This window comes from Barbus barbus, assembly GCF_936440315.1.
Source record: "Barbus barbus genome assembly, chromosome: 19".
Taxonomy (NCBI): Eukaryota; Metazoa; Chordata; class Actinopteri; order Cypriniformes; family Cyprinidae; genus Barbus; species Barbus barbus.
Genome location: NC_136747.1, coordinates 8,548,687 through 8,566,739, shown reverse-complemented (window position 1 = coordinate 8,566,739; position 18,053 = coordinate 8,548,687). Strand labels below are relative to the sequence as shown.

The window sequence follows — 18,053 nt, the reverse complement described above, 5'->3', positions numbered from 1 at the left end:
GTCTCTAAGATAAAACATTTTACATGTATCATTGTTCAGTTGGTGAATTTTTGTGCACAAAAAACATTTAAGTTTATTTTGTTGATATTGTTAAAAATTATAATTAAACTTTATTTGGAGTATTACTTTTGCGCACAATGCACTTTTATTTTATATTAAGCCTAAAATGTGTTTTGTTGTTACTATTGATAAGGATGGCATGATTTCTGACTAATATTGGTAATTAAATGCACAATAGTTAAAGTATACCTGAAGTATACTTGCAATAATTCCACTTTAGCACAATCAAATATAATTCAGTATATCTTTAGTTGCACTACTTCCGCACAATTAAAGTGCATTAAGTACAAAATTAGCAGACTTTAGTTTAGTATACCAAAAGTACAATTGCAGCGTATTTTTATTAAGCACATAAATATGTAAAAGTATTTTTAGTATACTTAGCATTAAATAAATGTATTTAAAAAAAAATCATATATTTATTTTTAACTAGGGTTAGAATTTGCTTTTATCCAAAGTTACTTACAGATGAGGTATGACTTATAAATTTTACCCCATAAAACTCATCTTTGATAATCAAAATAACATGTTTAAAGATAAATAACATATATAAACATTTTTCTAGTTCAAATAGTTTATTCATGCCTTCAAATGGCTTGAATGAAACTCTGCATGGTTTCCTCATTTAGTATAGGCGAATAAATATGAATATGCAAATTAGTCCCCGCCTCCATGTACTCACATCAGCTCGGACCTGCTACACTATTTGAACCAGAGCTAAATTTTGCAGATCACAGAGGGTCTTTAATGAATCTTATACATGCATATAAACAAATACTGAATTGAATGTTTGTTAAATGAACCAAATATTTTTGTGATTGATTCAGATCAATGAAATGGTGTATCTAATCAAATTAAATCATTCCAAATGAGCAAAAAACACTTTACGAATCACATTGAAACCCACCTCACATGGAAGACACACTACTTTTAGCTAATGTGATCTGATAATAGTATTATCTTTTTACGAGAAAGGATCTATTTTAATTTAGGTTAACATCTTGGCTAGATTGAATTGCCTTACACACAGCATTTTTTTCTTTTAGTGTGGACAAACACAGTCCTTGTAAAACACTATGCAGTGAGTGCCTGATGCCAGATATCTGAGTCGTGCAACTCAGACAGGCTGTGTTTTACGTAACTGAGGGTTTGAGAAGCACATGCTTTACTTCAGGGTATAGCATGTTGTTTTGTGTGCCTTGTAGGTGAAGTGTATCTGTGTGCTGTAGAAGACAACATCTGGGATGTGGGATTGTGGGCTGTAGCTGATGTAAACTTGGCTCTGTTTCTTTGTTTCCTCCTGCTCTCTGCAGCCTGAGGTTATACAGACTGTATTAAAATTTACACGCTTGTTTTATTGGTACACGCAGGATGGTAAACAGTAAACAAGTCCCAACAAAAGAAATTAAATCTGCCAGTCTCTTTCTAATTTTCTTTCTTCCCTCATTTTCGTTCTCCATGCCTGTCTTATCTCTGCCTTTCTGCCGCAATAATATACCTTTCTTACCCGGCATCACCTCCCGTCTATCTACAGATGTCTCCATGCTCTTTACTTTCCCTCCCTCTATTTCTCTGTTCTCCTTTAATCTCGTTCTCTCTCTCTCTCTCTCTCTCTCTTTCTCTCAGACTCTGGATGATCTAGAGCAGAGGGTGAAGGAGGCAGGCATTGAGATCAGCGTGAGGCAAAGTTTCCTCACGGACCCTGCTGTGGCCGTCAAGAACCTCAAGGTGCTTTCACTTTCACTCATTTCATTTATGACCTCGCTGGCATGGTGATGTACAGGTGTTGCTGTCAGTGCCGCGTTAGAGAAATCAGATCAGCACCATTCTCAACAACATCTCACGATTCTCAAACAGATGCCAAATACAAATAGTGTGTCTGAAAGACACTTAATTTTCAGTAATATGATCAGTTTGAGGGCACTTAGACTGCTGGATGAGAACAAATGTTGACACTCTTGTCTTCTGCTTCATATCTGAACTGAATTTGTTGTTTTGTTATTTTGTTTGAATTGAATATTGCAGCATTGATACTGTTATTGAACTGAATTGAATCAACATCGAACTGGCCCTATACTGTCTTCATTGAATTAAACTTGTTTCATAATAGATGAAATCTCACAACAACAAGTCCAAGGTTACATTTTACCACAAATCAAATGAATAAACATACACACACACACACCCATATATATATATATATATATATATATATATATATATATGCTAGAAGTATTGATAGACCTGTTTTTGCAGGACTCATACTTGAGGTTTCCAAGTTGTCTTTTATTTCCTGAAGCAAATTAAATATAACATGGTCTGGCATACTATATGTGATCTTCTGTTATTCCAAATAAATTAAAACGTGAGGAAAAACCCTCTTCCTTCTACCATGCACTCTGTGATCTCTCCGGTGCCTTCTCTAGCAACAATAATTGCAGCCATTTCAAGCACAAAATTGTTTAAGACATGCTTTTTTGGCGTTAAATAATGGCGCAAATGCCAGCAATTTGATGAGCACAAATGTTACGTGTTGCGTGATTAATTTGAATACTCTCCTCCCAGAAATTTTGCATCTGAAAGGGAAACTCCTACAAATGCGTATTCAATAAGGTCAGGTGCAAAAATAACTGTGTCCACAGCTTTTCAGCGCTAATTTTTCACTGCGCATCTTTAGTAAAACCTGACAGTACAATTTTAACGCCAAAAGATGTGTTGCACTGGTGCAAACTGTTAGTAAAACTGCCCCTTAGTCTTAAATTGGGTAGCACTTTAGTTTAGGGACCAATTCTCACTATAGACTGTTTCATCGGGCGCATGCGCCTGGCCTGAAGTTCACTTCCGGCCTGTGTTTGTTTGTTGTCTGGCTAGTAGCGCCGACTACAAACGCAGTTAAAGTTAAAGTGATGAGTAATGAAGTTGGGCTCAGGTGGTTGTGCTGTGGGATGTGTTTCCCATTCAATTATTTATTTGTGCAAATCCACCACGATATCAAAACTGACAGATTTTCCAAAAGGCTTCTTGGAATAAACATGAGCACGCACTGCACATTTAAAAATCAAAATGAGGTGTGGGTGTTTTTATATCACTGTATTTCTGAAGGAAGGTTGTCTTTAGAAAATGTTCTATGTCATTTTCATTTCATCTTGCATGTTATATGCCAAATACTATAGAAATACAAAGTCCTTGAAAGGGACTTTGTATATGCCTGATAAAGCAGCATTTGCTTTGTGCACAACCGTTACCTGGGAAACCTCTATTTCCCCCGCTTTAAAGCACCTCTTGCTGGCAGAGAATGAATTTGCATTTTCACAGTAAGTCTGTCTGATTCACTCAGCAAACATATTTTGCTTGTTATCAAAAATACTCTAGAGGGACTTAGCTGGTGTTGTTCTCTGTGGAAGTCTACCGGAAGTAAAGTTAGGGCCACAAAAGCGCACATGCACATTAACATTTGTTTATGCTGTTGCCATTGAAACCGTCTATTAACTACTTACTTATTATCATGTCTATTATTAACATATTGTCTGTTTATTAGTATTTATAAAGCACATATTCTACATCCCTAACCCTACCCAATAACTAAACTTAACAACTACCTTACTAACTATTAATCAGCAGCAAATTATGAGTTTATTGAGGCAAAAGTCATAATGGTTTGTTAATAGCGAGATTTGTACCTTAAAATAAAGTGTGACACTAAATTCAGCTGTAGTCCCTGGTAATGAAGATTTGGGGGAAATGTATTTAGGAAACTGTAATGAATATAATGTCACAGTACAAAAAATTATTTTCTTTAAGCAAATCATATTTATTTATGTATTTATTTGGGGTTTTGGTGCCTTGAAAATTCCCCCAAAAACAGACACAAACACCTTTATTGCTATCTCTGGGTCTGTCACGCTAAAGGACATCATTGAAGTCCGGGAGTAAAATACAACATAGTGGGGATCTGATCTCATTCTTGAGGAGAATCATTTTAATTGGAACATGGGTCAGATGATCTGTTTCCCCCCAGTCCTCTTGCCTCCCCCATCCTGCTCTCTCCAGTGACGGCTGGGCCCCTGGCTGCCTGTTTAGCAAAGGCCTGCCTTGTGTGCCGCCCTAGATTTGGTGCACAAGATGAATGGAGTACCACCAGAGGAACCATGGTAACCTGGAATATAGCACACACAGCTGAGAGGGGAAAGTAGCACTGCTTGGACTGCTTGTCCAAACCAAAATTACTGCAGCGTTATGCGTAGTAGCACTCTCAGACCTCCCTCTGATGCTAATTCACTGACTTTTGCAAATTGTTGCATTCATTGCTTTGTTCTAATTCTCAATTCTCACTCTGCTCCTACAGCGACAAGATGCTCGCATCATTGTGGGCCTGTTTTACGAAACGGAAGCCAGGAAAGTGTTTTGTGAGGTCGGTAATCAGCCGTCCAGCTGAGCATTATTAATCATTGTCAATGTCAAAGGGGAAACATGTTGTTTCTGTTCATTTCCCTAACCCAACCTGTTTCACACAACCCAACTGCAGGTCTATAAGGAGAAGCTGTATGGGAAAAAGTATGTGTGGTTTCTGATTGGCTGGTATGCTGACAACTGGTTCAAGATCAAAGATCCATCTATCAACTGCACTGTGGAGCAGATGACAGAAGCTGTGGAGGGTCATGTGACCACTGAGATAGTCATGCTCAATCCGGAGACGGTGCGAGGGGCCTCTAACCTGGTGAGTGGGCCTGAATAATCTTTATTTTCTGATTCCTAATGATAAGAATGGCTCAGTTTGTGTCCCATGGCTAGGCTCAGACCGTGCCGCATTTGTGCTGTCGACTTGAATGGTAACTTGAATGTTTTTTGTTTTTTTTGCCTGTTGGATGTTAAAATGTGAAAAAAATCCATACAATTATATTGAAGGAGGAACATACTGAACATATGGAAGCTTGTTTCTGCCGCTGAATAAAAAATAAAAAAGGTAATTGCGACAATTAATCTCACAATTAAATAACGTAATAAAGTCAGAATTGCGAGATATAAACTTATGTAAAGTCAGAATTGGGAACTCACAATTCTGAGAGAATTCTGAGTCAGATTTGCAAGTTTGTAATATACATTTACAAATAAAGTTATAAACTAGAATTGTGAGATATAAACTAACAGTAGTAAAAAATGTCAGAACTGTGAGAGATAAACTCATGATTGTGAGAAAAATTAAGAAGTCTGAGTTTATATCTCACAGTTCTGACTTTTTCTCAGAATTACGATACAGGGCTGGGCGATATATTGCATGCGATATGCATGCGGATCTTGTCAGTAAAGCCACTTCCTTGATTAGCTCTAAATCTCCATCACCTGTTTTCAAATGGAGCGACATTTAATACACGGAGCCGTAGTTCACTGACAAGCTACGAAATATCGCTTTCATTATCGCTGATATATCGCCTTCGATAATGAACGCAACATTGCATAGCTTGTCAGTGAACTACGATATATCGCCCAGCCCTATTACGATATAAAGTTGTAGTTGCGAGTTATAAAGTCAGAATTGCAAATTTACAAGATTTTATAGATAATATTAGTTTATATTATATATTGCAAATTTATCTGTAAATTATGACTTTATAAAGTTATAAAGTCAGAATTGTGAGTTATTAACTTGCAATTGTAAGAAAATGTCTAAATTGTCAGATATACAGTATACTCAGAATTGTGAAAAAAAAGTCAGAATTGCAAGATATAAACTCGTGATTGTGAAAAAAAGTCAGAATTCTGAGTTTTTATCTCGCAGTTGACTTTTTTCTCAAGTATGCGATATAAACTCAGAATTGTGAGGAAAAGTCAGAATTTGTAGATAAAAAGTCACAAATATCTTTTTTTTAAATCCTGTGGCAGAACCAGGCTTCCATAGGAACACAAGCCATATCTAGAGATCAGAATATTCTAGAGACTTATATCCAAAGACTATAGAAAGCCCAAGACGTGTCACTCTTATAGTTTTGAATGGAAAAATGCAACGCTCATTAATGCTGCTCTATCGAAGGAAGCCCCGCCTTCTGAATTATAGAGCCAATCGGTAAAGTCAGTGTGTCACTGCAGCTGCCGTTAGAAGTCCCGGTTGCTATAGAAACAGTCAGCGTTAGGAAACATGCGTTTAAGACCACGCATGCGCACTGAATGGTCTATCCTAAAAAATACGCTTTTTTAAATGCTACTTGAGCAAAAGAAACAACATTTATGAAATGGGTGTTGTCATATTTAATTGCTGATTTCAAATATGAAATTTAATTGTAAGCGACCAGTTTTGGAGAATTTGATGTTTCCCCATTCAAAGAGATGCCCGAGAGGTGTTTCAAAGATGGCCGACGAATGACATGACTGGCCTTAAAGGGACTTTGATATATCATAAGAGTTGGGTGGGCTTTTTTGACTTGAGATATTAAGCAACCACCCAGAACACCCTAGTAACCACCTAGCAACTGGATTTTGATAATAAGTTCTTTGTATCAAACCTCATACAAAGACGGCAAATTACCTATACATTCTGAAAATATCATAGAAACCATAGAGCAACAGACTAGCGACGTCTAAAGCCACCTTAGCAACCGCAAAACAACACAACACACAATCAATCACTAAGAACCTCCTATCAACCACATAGCAGCTGGGAAATGCAAATTACTGCAAATTTGCTTTTACATTTAGAAAATGACATAACACTTTAACAACCACTAAAAACACCTTGGCAACCTTAGCAAAAATCTTTATTAGTTAATATTGTGTAGAATATTGTGTTTCAGCTTTTTCTGTATTTTCTTTAATTTGGCCTTAGTGAATTGCTGTATGTTCTGTATCTGTTGGCCATCAGCCATCCTGCTCTCCACATGTCCTCGTCAGTCACTGAAAAACCCATAATGACTGTCCACCAGTGTCCTGTGTGTTGCCATATGCTGCACTCTTTATAATGACATCATCCTCAGATTAGCGTGCCATACACAAGCTTCATTCTGTTTAGATAACTAACTCCGTTTCCCCACTGGGAATGGCTCATAACCTACCGTCATATCTTTAGCTGTGCACGCGCTATTCTCAGATCCGAAAACCCGAAGAGTCCATAGGGGTCAGAGCGCTCTGGTCCAACTGCTGTCCCCCTGGGAGAGCTGGATGGACAGGTGTGAGCTCCAGGGGGTGCTGTCTGGAGCTCACCCAACTCCGGTGCTCTGTGCTGGGAATTGGCTCGACGCATATGTCCCTGCTGTTTTCCTGGATCCGGAGCAATCTGGGCACGTATCCAGACACCTATGCTTCACATCTGACGTAAAAAAAACTGTCATGTTGGACAGGCCAATTTGTGATAAGATGGCCATGCTAAATTGGCTCAACATCACCATAATTTGTTCCCCTCATCCTCGCTTTACCGTCCTTCACTTTGAGGGTGTAATTTTAAGAGAGTCGAAATGCTTCTTGACGCGCAGTTTCTATCCGCACACGTTCTCCGCTGTCCATTTGCATCAAGCAATCACCAGATGCCCATCTGTAGCTTGGCTCATTTCCTAAAACGCACCTGTTTGAAGCGAGGAAGGTGCCTCAGCTGTTTCTATGAGGTGTGAAAAATGTCAAGGAAATCGGTTTTCAAATGCTGCCGTGATAAGAGCGCGCCAACTCTATTTCTTTTCCCAGTATCCCCTTAATGACATGGAACATCTTCAGAGCGTGTGAAAGCGGGAGTTTATTTTTGGCGCTTCAGGTCCTGGTGTGTGTGAATGAAGATTTCACACCCAGGAGAAAAATACCTTCGTCTATATGATGCACTCCCACAGTGATGAACTGTACTGTAACTTACCTTGACCCCTCTCTCGCTTTCTCGCCGTCGGAAGTCTGGTGCTTTTTTCAGTTAGGCGCTTCTGTAGCGACAGTGAAGTCATGCTTAAAATCCATCATGCATAAGCTCTTGTTAGTGCACTGAGTTTATCCCGTGTGCGTATGCTTTCGTATGCATGCCAGATGATACCGTACGCCCTCTGTTTTGATCCAGACCTCGCAGGAGTTCCTAGCACAGCTGATGTCCAAGCTGGGTGGGAAGAATCCAGAGGAAACCGGAGGGTTTCAGGAAGCTCCTCTGGCGTATGATGCGGTTTGGGCTCTGGCTCTGGCTCTCAATAAGACAGTGGGGCCTTTGAAGGCAAAAGGACGGAGATTGGAAGATTTTAATTACAATAACAAGGACATTACTGCAGAGATCTACCGAGCCCTCAACACCAGCTCATTTGAGGGGGTTTCGGTGAGTGACAGCTTTGGCTACATAAACAAAGATTCAGTAGTCAGTACCAATACGTATAAATCATACTCAGTGATACACAATTGTGATACCACAGTAAAACTAATATGCTTACTAATGTTGTTATTGTAAATTAAATCTATAACAAAAATATTTTAGTTAATTGAAATAAAGCTGAATTAAAATAAAATTAATATTAGATGAAAAGCTTAAAAAATTAGAAATGTTACCTTCGCAACTAACTGAAATAAAATGTTTGTGTAGTAAAATTACTAAAACTGAAATAAAATTAAATAAAAAAGATAAATTGAAATACTGTAAAAATAAAATAATAAAATAGAAATATTACAAAAATAAAAAACAATAAATATGACAACAAAATTACTATAACTTAACTCAATGAAGCCTACTGTATCATATTAAATACCCAAACTTCAAAATTATTGATATGATTAAAATTTTGCTGAAATACTTGTTGCACTCAATCTTCTACTGTACATGTAGGGGCATCTTTACTGATTTTAATAAAATAATATTGTTAGTAATATTTCAAGATGAACACTTCCTAGACTGAAGCGACTTAGGTTTACTTGATTATCCATACATCATTTTTAGAAACAAAATGTTAAAATTAGAGTATCAAATATGATACATCAGGTTTATTTGTTTATCTCCCTGTCATCATTGTATCATGATACTATGATATTAAAATTTTTGCCCCCACAATAAAAACTATAGAACTTTAATCATAACACTAAATATTTAAATATGATCTTACGAAGACATATTATTGGGAGATATCAAGTGACAACTGATGTTTATATGTATTTTATGTAAGTAGTCTGTTGCACTGTTATAAATATATCACAGAATTCAGAATTTCATCTTACTTTTTAACCGTATTAATATTATAAACTGCACCAAATTGCATATTTTTGATCAGTTTGGGCCAATAAACTGAGGTGTTTTTCTTGAGTATGATCTCCATATTCTCACTGTATCATGCTTTATGAGCCATAAAAGCCTAATGTATCAAATCTAATGCTCATCAAGAACACATATCCAAGCATTTTTTGTCTCATTTTATGTTCTCAACTGTCTCAGGTTGACTATAAATATTTATAGGGTTTCATATTTGCAGGGTCAAACTAAAATTAAAATGTAAAATGAAAATATATAAAAAAATTTAATCAAAATATTGATGAATACCAATAGCATATAAATAATACTAAAATTTAAGAGAGCGATAGACACAGCAGTATAAAAATGTTTCTGTTCTCTCTCAGGGTCATGTGGTGTTTGACGCCCAGGGTTCCAGAATGGCATGGACCCTCATCGAACAGCTGCAAGGTGAGCAAAAGAAAAGTAATTTTATGATTTATTTCCCCCTGAAAACTACGGTACAGATATAATAAAGTGTAAATGAGAGTGAGTGTGGACAGCAGGTGTAGCCAGTATGCATGGTTGCTTCTGCTCAATTCTAAAATGATGAACGACTCTGCGATCAGTGTTCTCGCTCCATTTGGAGAGTAGCACAGGTGTCAGGTAAAACAGTTTTTCTAGGGTTCAGAAGCTCCAGAGCTGTAATCATTTTGCCAAAGCCAGAGAAACGACTCTTGAATTGTTTTTTTTTTTTTAGCTCAGTATCTTTTTTTTCACAGCTCTCATGCACTCTCAAAAAATGATTGAAGAGAAAAAAAATTACATGTGCATGAAACCTTAATACAATTCACTGAATATTTTAGTAGACACGGTGGTTCAGAAGAAGCCACTCTCGTATCCATACTAAATTAGAATTTTTTTAAGCCCATTCATTTTTGTCCATTTTTCTTTTAAAGATCCATCATTTTGGGACATAGGTTTTGAAAAAAAAAAGAAGACATATTTATACATGGATATCTATGCGTAATGTTGCACTTAGTATACGACATTGGTTTTGGACTTTGTACAGACACCAGATGCAATGCTACACAAAAGAAAAAGGTTTCTGATGCCATCATAGGAAGGTGTATCAATCACCTTCAAAAGAGTCAAATGATGGGGTAAACTGTGATATAGTGAATAGAATTCAGTAGTTAATGTTATCTTAACATGGCACAACTCTTTAAAACTGTTTCTAGGTCACTTACAGTATATGACTGGAGTCTTCATCTTGTTGGAGCCTGTATCATTTTGATTATACTTTTCAAAAGGGCCATGTATTTCTTTGGGTATAAACTTTTTAAAGTAGAGAAATGCACACTTAGTTCACCCTGAACAAAATAAGAATTCAAAACAGAGTAAAAAGAAGTGAGATGCAATAGTCTTCTGTGGAAAGATACCTGCTTCAATGTACTTATGGCAGAAGTCGCTGCTTGTAGGTGTTTTAAGTGTATCTGTGCCCTACATTAGCACATCTTTGCTTTATATTCCATGCAGAACTCTTGACTGTGTGCTTTTCTGCATGTACAGTCTGTTTCAAGTACCCCCACACCACTTCTGTGAGGTTGAGATCTTGGATTTCAATCGATAGCCCAGCATTTCATCTTTTTTGAGACTATTTTTGTGGTTTTGCTCGAGGGTTTTGAGTCATTTTATTGCAAGGTCTGCTTTGTACATGTCTACATTTCAGCTTTAGCTTTTTGACAGACTGTCTCACGTGGTTTAGTCCTCTGGTACAATGTGGGATTCATGGTTTACCCTATGATGCCAAGCTGACAGGGCCTGAGGCAGAAAGTAACCCCAAACCAATAAAGCTTCCACCAGCAGGCTTTACAGTTGCTGCGAGGGTCTTTGTATCAAAGCAGTCAAAGCACTTTTTGGTCTCCACATGTCTGGCATTGTGACCAATCGGCTCTACCTTTGTCTCATCTGTCTAGGACATATTGTTCCATTAGTTCTGATTCATAACTTTTTGTAGACCTGTATTAAAAAGTTAAAAACTAAAATTGCTTACCTGCATAAATAATTGGGACCTTTTCTATGATATTAAAATTGAGTTCCTGAGGAAACTGCCGCAGGCTTCCAAGCCACCTTAAAAATTTAATTCAGTCTTTATTTGTTTTTAATAAAGTTATATTGTTTTAATATATTATATTATTAATAATAAACGTTAATAATAATATAACTAATTTTAAGTCATCCTGCAGCCCTCTTTTGCTGAAGGCTGCCACAAGAAAATATTTAATCTAAACAAATTTGTATTTCTAAATTGAAATTGCGTCATGTTGAAACATTGGGAATTTATAAATAATTCTATACTCCTTACGATGCCATTTTTATTCTTTCCACCAACCGCCAAGCAAGCCTCATGCACAGATATGGGATATCAAAGAAGGAATACATATATTCTGCCTTCAAAAGCCAACCAGATGTAAGCATTTTAGTAGATGGGATGTTATGCAAAAATTGGATTCAGACGTGCCTGGCTGCCTTCTTACCTCGGTGTAGGCAGCATTTTTTAGGCTGTGATTTACCGCATTCCTGTGTGTGCAGGTCTGATGGTGAGGTTAAAAGAAGTAAATTAATGAATATATTTCAACATATGGTTGTTGTACTGACACATGAACACTAAAAGTGGTAACACTTTAATTTAAGGACCAATTCTCACTATTAACTAGTTGCTTATTAGCATGGTTGCTTATTAGCATGCATATTACTAGCATATTGGCTGTTTATTAGTACTTATAAATCACATATTAATGCCTTATTCTTCATTACCATATTTTATATTCCTAAACCCGACCCAACACCTAAACTTAACAACTACCTTGCTAACTATTTAAGGATTAGTTCATTTCCAGATTAAAAATTTCCTGATAAAATGTTTTTTTCCTGATCCAGGATTTTTCTCCATATTTAACAGAGTTGGACAATAATTAATTAATGATCACATTAAACAAGGACAGGAAGCAAACCAAATATGGAAACATGAGGCAGGAACACATGACACACACGACAGAGGACTGACAAACCACAAATGCTCATCTTACACTAGCTTGAGCACATGCATTGCATAGTCACATTGGAAAGGTAACATGTGATGTAGGTGGAAGTACCAGCCCAGTGTTTACAAAGCGAACATGCAAAGAAAGTAAAAAAAAAAGGAGGAGTTGGAGGAGAAAATTAGATGTTTTTTTGCCCTACCCTTCCTTTTTGAACTTTGAACATGTGACTTTTTTGATTACGCAATGCATGAAGTCGCGCATGGCAGAGCTAGCAAGATGAGCATTTGTGGTTAAAAAGTATAAAAGTTTAAAAGTACGCTTTTAGAAAATGACCAATCGTTTTGCTAGAGCCCTTTGAAGGTGCATTGAAACTGCAGTTTAAGGCTTACTTTTCAACTGAAAAAAAGACATGAACGTTTTGGATGACATGGGGGTGAGTTATCAGGAAATGTTATTCTTGAAGTGAACTACTACTTTAATAAGCAGCAAAATTAGGAGTTTATTGAAAACTCATAGTTAATAGTGAATATGTGTTCCCTATTCTAAAGTGTTACCCTAAAAGCATTAAATGACATGGTGTCTGCATGAAACCAGTTTCCTTAGGACGTGCCATCATGCATGAAACTGGGCAGCAGCACAGCTGACTTTGGGCATATAAAGTATATATAAAGTCCCAGAGTTCACAGTGCATGATGGAGCAAAACCTGCACCAGGTTCAAATATCTCTCCATAAACCTCTGATAGAGTTGTGTCAGTGTATAAATGTGGATGCCAGTGTAAAAGATTGATGGTATTAAAGGTTCACAGGAGCACAATGACCTCCATTATTGCTCAATGAAAGATTCTGAAGCTGCTACAACTCTTCATGAATATGGCAGTTTGGCCAGATTGGGCTTTTGGCCTAGTTTGGCAAAGGTTAACAAGAATCCAAGGCCTCATCACAGATGTTTAGAGCTTCTTTGAAGATGTCGTGTTGTGGGATTGAAAGTCTAACAATGTTAGCATTTTTAGAATAACCGGTCAATTTCAAAACCATCTTTTGGAAAGAAACGTTTATACAACCAGCATCTGGAATACCAGTGGAAGCCACATATTCCATGCAGGCTTATTTCCAGACTTAAGTATTCCATTTGAACTTCCAGACATGGTGACAGGGGCATCTCTCCCTTCATTTGCTTGTTAACCTCCTCGAGTGATGAGTGCATTGTGACTGCAACCTCAGCTGTCCCACGCAGATTGGATCCTTTTCTCTCTCCTGTCGTTTGTTTTCAGTCTTTGTATTGGCATCGTTTCAGAAGCTGTCTTTTTGATCAGTGTGCCTGTGTTCCCCTGTTCAATCTGTCACATCTCTTTGTGTCTCTGCCGGTGCCCAGATCCTACGTCAATCCCTTTTTGTTTGACACAATAAAAAATAGAACTATATTTTAACATTTTCTGAAGAAAATATGAATCGTTGCCCCTCCAGGACTCACTGCCACTCTGCTACAGTCTAGTAGTAGTCATTACAGTGCAACTGCTAAGGTGTTGTTGTGTAGTAGCTAGGGTGTTTTGTGTGATTTCTAGGTGGTTTCTTCCTGGACCACCATAATGTAAGACTTCACAATGCTAGGGTGATTTGGGTGGTGATTGTGGGTTATGTTTTTGCTAGGTGTTTGCTAGAGCATTGATGTGTTGTTTTTTAAATCGTTTTTTAAAATGTTGATTCAATATTGATTCTCAACAGCTGTGAATCAATCTTTTCCGATGTTTATTTCAGCAAACATTTAACATAAGATCTGATTAACGTGAATCTTATCAGTAGTCTTCTCCACTAGATGTCACCCTCTTATTTACCTTGCGCGATGTTACAACGGAAACATTGTCATTCATTCAGTGTAGGCCTGGGCGATAATTCGATAACATAATTATCGCGATATAATTTTCCTCGATAAAACAATATGAAGAGTTCAATAAATGCTCGATATAATGTTTATGCGCCAAAAGCGGAACGAAACAGCGCGCCTCATTTGAATCGCGCCACATTGACCGTTTATTCGCTCGGATCACAGTTCAAACTGCCGTGCGGCGCGAGCTCACTAGAGCAGATGCTACTCGGTCACGCGAGCACTAAACAGTGCTGTGAGATTCAGTGTGAAGCGCTTGAATTCAACGATGAACACAAATGACTCGGTGATTTAAACTAGTTTATAGCCAAACAGGAGAAATACTGTGTGCAACGAGACAGTCAGAAGGCTTTTCAATCTACACATCGCCATCATTTACCGTGGATTTACTGTAGTAACTGTAACACTCACTGCACCATGGTATTGTGGTAGAAATGTGGGATAATCACTTTTATTATAATCATAATCACTTTTTTGAATTTTATTACAGGAGTAATGGTATATAATTATAGTATGTATTTGTGATTAAGCTATAGTATGTGTTCATTTATACTGAATGTTTTTAGACTACTGTTTTTCATACAAACAGGCTACCTAAAAACCATTTAGTTATATTTTTACCATGGTATCGAGGTGCTATATGTGTGGTTAACCTTTTAATTTTTAATTGTAAACCTCTGTTGTACAGAACTTTGTTTGCCAAAAAAATAAAAGGATAAATTAAATTAATGTTTTATGCCTTCATTTGATTACCAGAAAAAATAAGAAAAACATTTATAGGGCCCTATTATTGTTTTAAAAAATAGGACTGTAGAAAAAAAGAATAGGTTTAAAATACAGGTCTGTGGTTCTTAATTTATTTTTAATAATTCACCATTTTTAAACTGATGTTTACTGTTAATATTTTTAGACATATCAATAGCATTTGTATTAAAACGATATTCACTGAATGTAATCAAGAATCGAGAATCGAATCAAATCGAGAGCTTGTGAATCGGTATCGAATCAAATCAGGACATCTGAATCGATACCCAGCCCTAGTAGTTGGTTGCCAGGGTGTTGTTGTGCTGTTGCTAATGTGTTGCTGTGTTGTTGCTTTAGTTTACTAGATGTTCAAACTATGATGAGCAGAAATAATGATGTTTGCCTAAGAGAGCACCCCTTGAAAAAGTGATTTTGTTGGGCTTATTAGTGTTGTGAATTTTGAATAAGTTGCTGGATGACATTAGTTTCGGAATGAAACTGTAGGAAGATCTATAGCCAGAGACCAAAGCAAGCTAAGCGGATACAATCTAAATGGTGGAAATTACAGTCTTTTAGGTGTTTCTTCTCATGCCTGGATCATACAGCGCTTCCGGAGCCTTTCTTTCTTCCTCTATCTCATTTGTTTCTTTTTCAAGTCTCCCAGGGGGAAGCCCAAGCTGACTGGAGTAATTATGCTTAATGATCACCTGATAATTATAATGGTTCTCACTTAAGCTAATTTCTCGTTGTGTTTGGGGGTGCAGATCTCTGATGCCCGCAAGTGTGTATTTGAGAAAGAGAGGGAGGGCGTGCATGAAAGAAAACAGAGCATTGGAGCAGGAGGGAGAGAACGTAACAGAAGATAAATTCCTCTGTCTTACGGTCCTCGCTCAAGCACTGCTGATACGGTGGTACGCAATTACAGCGCTCTCTATAAAGCTAATTTTAAGGGAGAGCGACCCTATTGTGCATTCTCATCAAAAGCTCTGCTGATACGCCTGCTGGAATATAAGGATTGATGATAGATCTGTTTTCAGTCTGTTTGTCTGATCCAGCTTCACCATATTGATTTACAGCAATGTGTAGACATTTCTCTTTCCTTTGTTCCTCCCTTAAAACTCTCCTTTTACACGTTTTCCACTTCCCTGCATCTATGAAAGTCAATGTGAAATCAAAATTTCCCGTTTACTTTTGTGAAACATATTCCTGGTCTTTTTGTAAATTATTTAAAATATATAACCTTTTCCACATCTGAATGATTTTCTTTTTTGTTGTTGTTGTTTTAGTTCACCTAAGCAGTGCAGACTAGTTAATATTAACCAATAGCCAAATAATTTAGTCATTACTTTCGGCTACTGGCAACCTAGATTTTTATAAAACCTTACCGATTTAATGCTCATTACTTTGAATGTTAGAAAAAGTTACAGCAATAATAGTCAATGATCTTGACTATAGATCTACAGATCTTGACCCTCAGCCTCTTCAGAAGTGGGTGGAATTGGGAACTGATTCTTTTTCAGAGTTTTTTTAAACCAAAAAATGAATGATTTTATAACGTTTGTTGAATTTCCAGTTTTTATAAAAAATAAATAAAGACAATAAATTAACAGCTTTCTATCGAGTTGCATGCAACAACAAACATTCAGCACAATCAGTGTAGTCTGATTCACAAATAAATGATTCATGACTTTAAGGAGTCAGTCAAAAATACTCAGACTCAAACAGATTACTTGTTGTTGTGAATCAACTCCAATTGTAAGAAAAGTTTTAAACATCTGAGCCCTAGATATGACTCAGAATTAAGAGAACAGGGAAGCCCTTTTCACATTGACAGCATGGTCACGACGACTTTTCAGGTTTCATTTAATAATCCTCATGTCATTCCAAACACATAAAACTTTCATTCATCTTCAAACCACAAATTAAGATATTATTAATATTATCTCATAATTTTTATCCATTCTTATCCATTCATTGAAAGTCCACGTAACCAAAATTGTCAAGCTTCTAAATGCTCGTAAAGAGGTCATAACAGTAATTCATATCAGTTGTATGGTTTAATCCAAGTCTTCTATATAGACACGATCACTTTTTATGATGAACAGTTTGAGTTTAGATTTTTATTAACATATAAACATTCAAACATAGAGCACATCAAATATAGTAAAGATAAGCTCAAATGTACAGAGTATTACACTCCCCCCAGAAAACTGTATTTCAGTGCTGTTGCGAGAGAACGTAAAGCTTTTTGGGGAGACACAATACTTTTGCGGAGAAACTCAAACTTTCTTGGGGAAACACACTACTTTAAGTCAAGTCACCTTTATTTATATAGCACTTTTAACAATACAGATTGTGTCAAAGCACTTAACAGTATCAAATTGGAGGATAATGTATTAATGTATAATAATAAGTATGTCAGTAATGTATGTCAGTAATGTATAATAATAAGATTAGACACTCAATTTTCAGTTAAAGGCATTTCATTATTGAATTCAGTGATGTCATTGTCTAGCTCAGTTTAGTTTAAATAGTATCTGTGAAATCAAATTGACGATAATCGCTAGAAATCAAGTGTCCCCAACTGAGCAAGCCAGAGGCGACAGCGGCAAGGAACCAAAACTCCCTCTGTGACAGAATGGAGAAAAAAACCTTGGGAGAAACCAGGCTCCGTGAGGGGGCCAGTTCTCCTCTGGCCAGGATATTATTGTTTATTTATTGTTTAATTATTGATTTAATTAAAATTTTAAATGTATAAATGTATTATATTTCTGTTTTTATATTGTTGCAATTTCTAACAATAATAGTATTATGTAGTTAGGTATTTTATTATATTTTTAGTTATTTTGTTTTATTTTTAGTCGAGGTCTTCACTGGGGATATGTCTCTGGGGCTAATCCAGGTGTCCGGCCTCCGCCGACGATCAAGGTCGCAGACATCATCTCCCGGCGCCGATCCACCATCTGATCCAGACACGGACTGAGAAACAGAATAAGAAAGAAACAGACAAATATTAGCGTAGATGCCATTCTTCTTACGATGTAACAAGTACATTGTGTGTTATGAGGAGTGTTCCCGGTTCCAGTTGATCTAATTAATGCAGCCTAAGAATCCTTTAATGGATTTGAATAATAGAAGCGTATTAGTGTGTTATGTGTAAGCCAGGTTAAAGAGATG

General features: G+C 36.8%; 1 protein-coding gene across 1 annotated transcript in view; it reads left to right on the top strand.

The window, feature by feature from the left end:
* The window catches only part of LOC306885596 (gamma-aminobutyric acid type B receptor subunit 1-like), a 52,189-nt gene that overhangs the window by 9,518 nt on the left and 24,618 nt on the right, over positions 1 to 18,053 (top strand). The window contains exons 4-8 of the mRNA XM_079442241.1: positions 1,687 to 1,788; positions 4,406 to 4,471; positions 4,586 to 4,777; positions 8,081 to 8,326; positions 9,610 to 9,673. Of these exons, the coding sequence (XP_079298367.1) occupies positions 1,687 to 1,788; positions 4,406 to 4,471; positions 4,586 to 4,777; positions 8,081 to 8,326; positions 9,610 to 9,673 (670 nt within the window). The remainder of the gene's footprint in view (positions 1 to 1,686; positions 1,789 to 4,405; positions 4,472 to 4,585; positions 4,778 to 8,080; positions 8,327 to 9,609; positions 9,674 to 18,053) is intronic.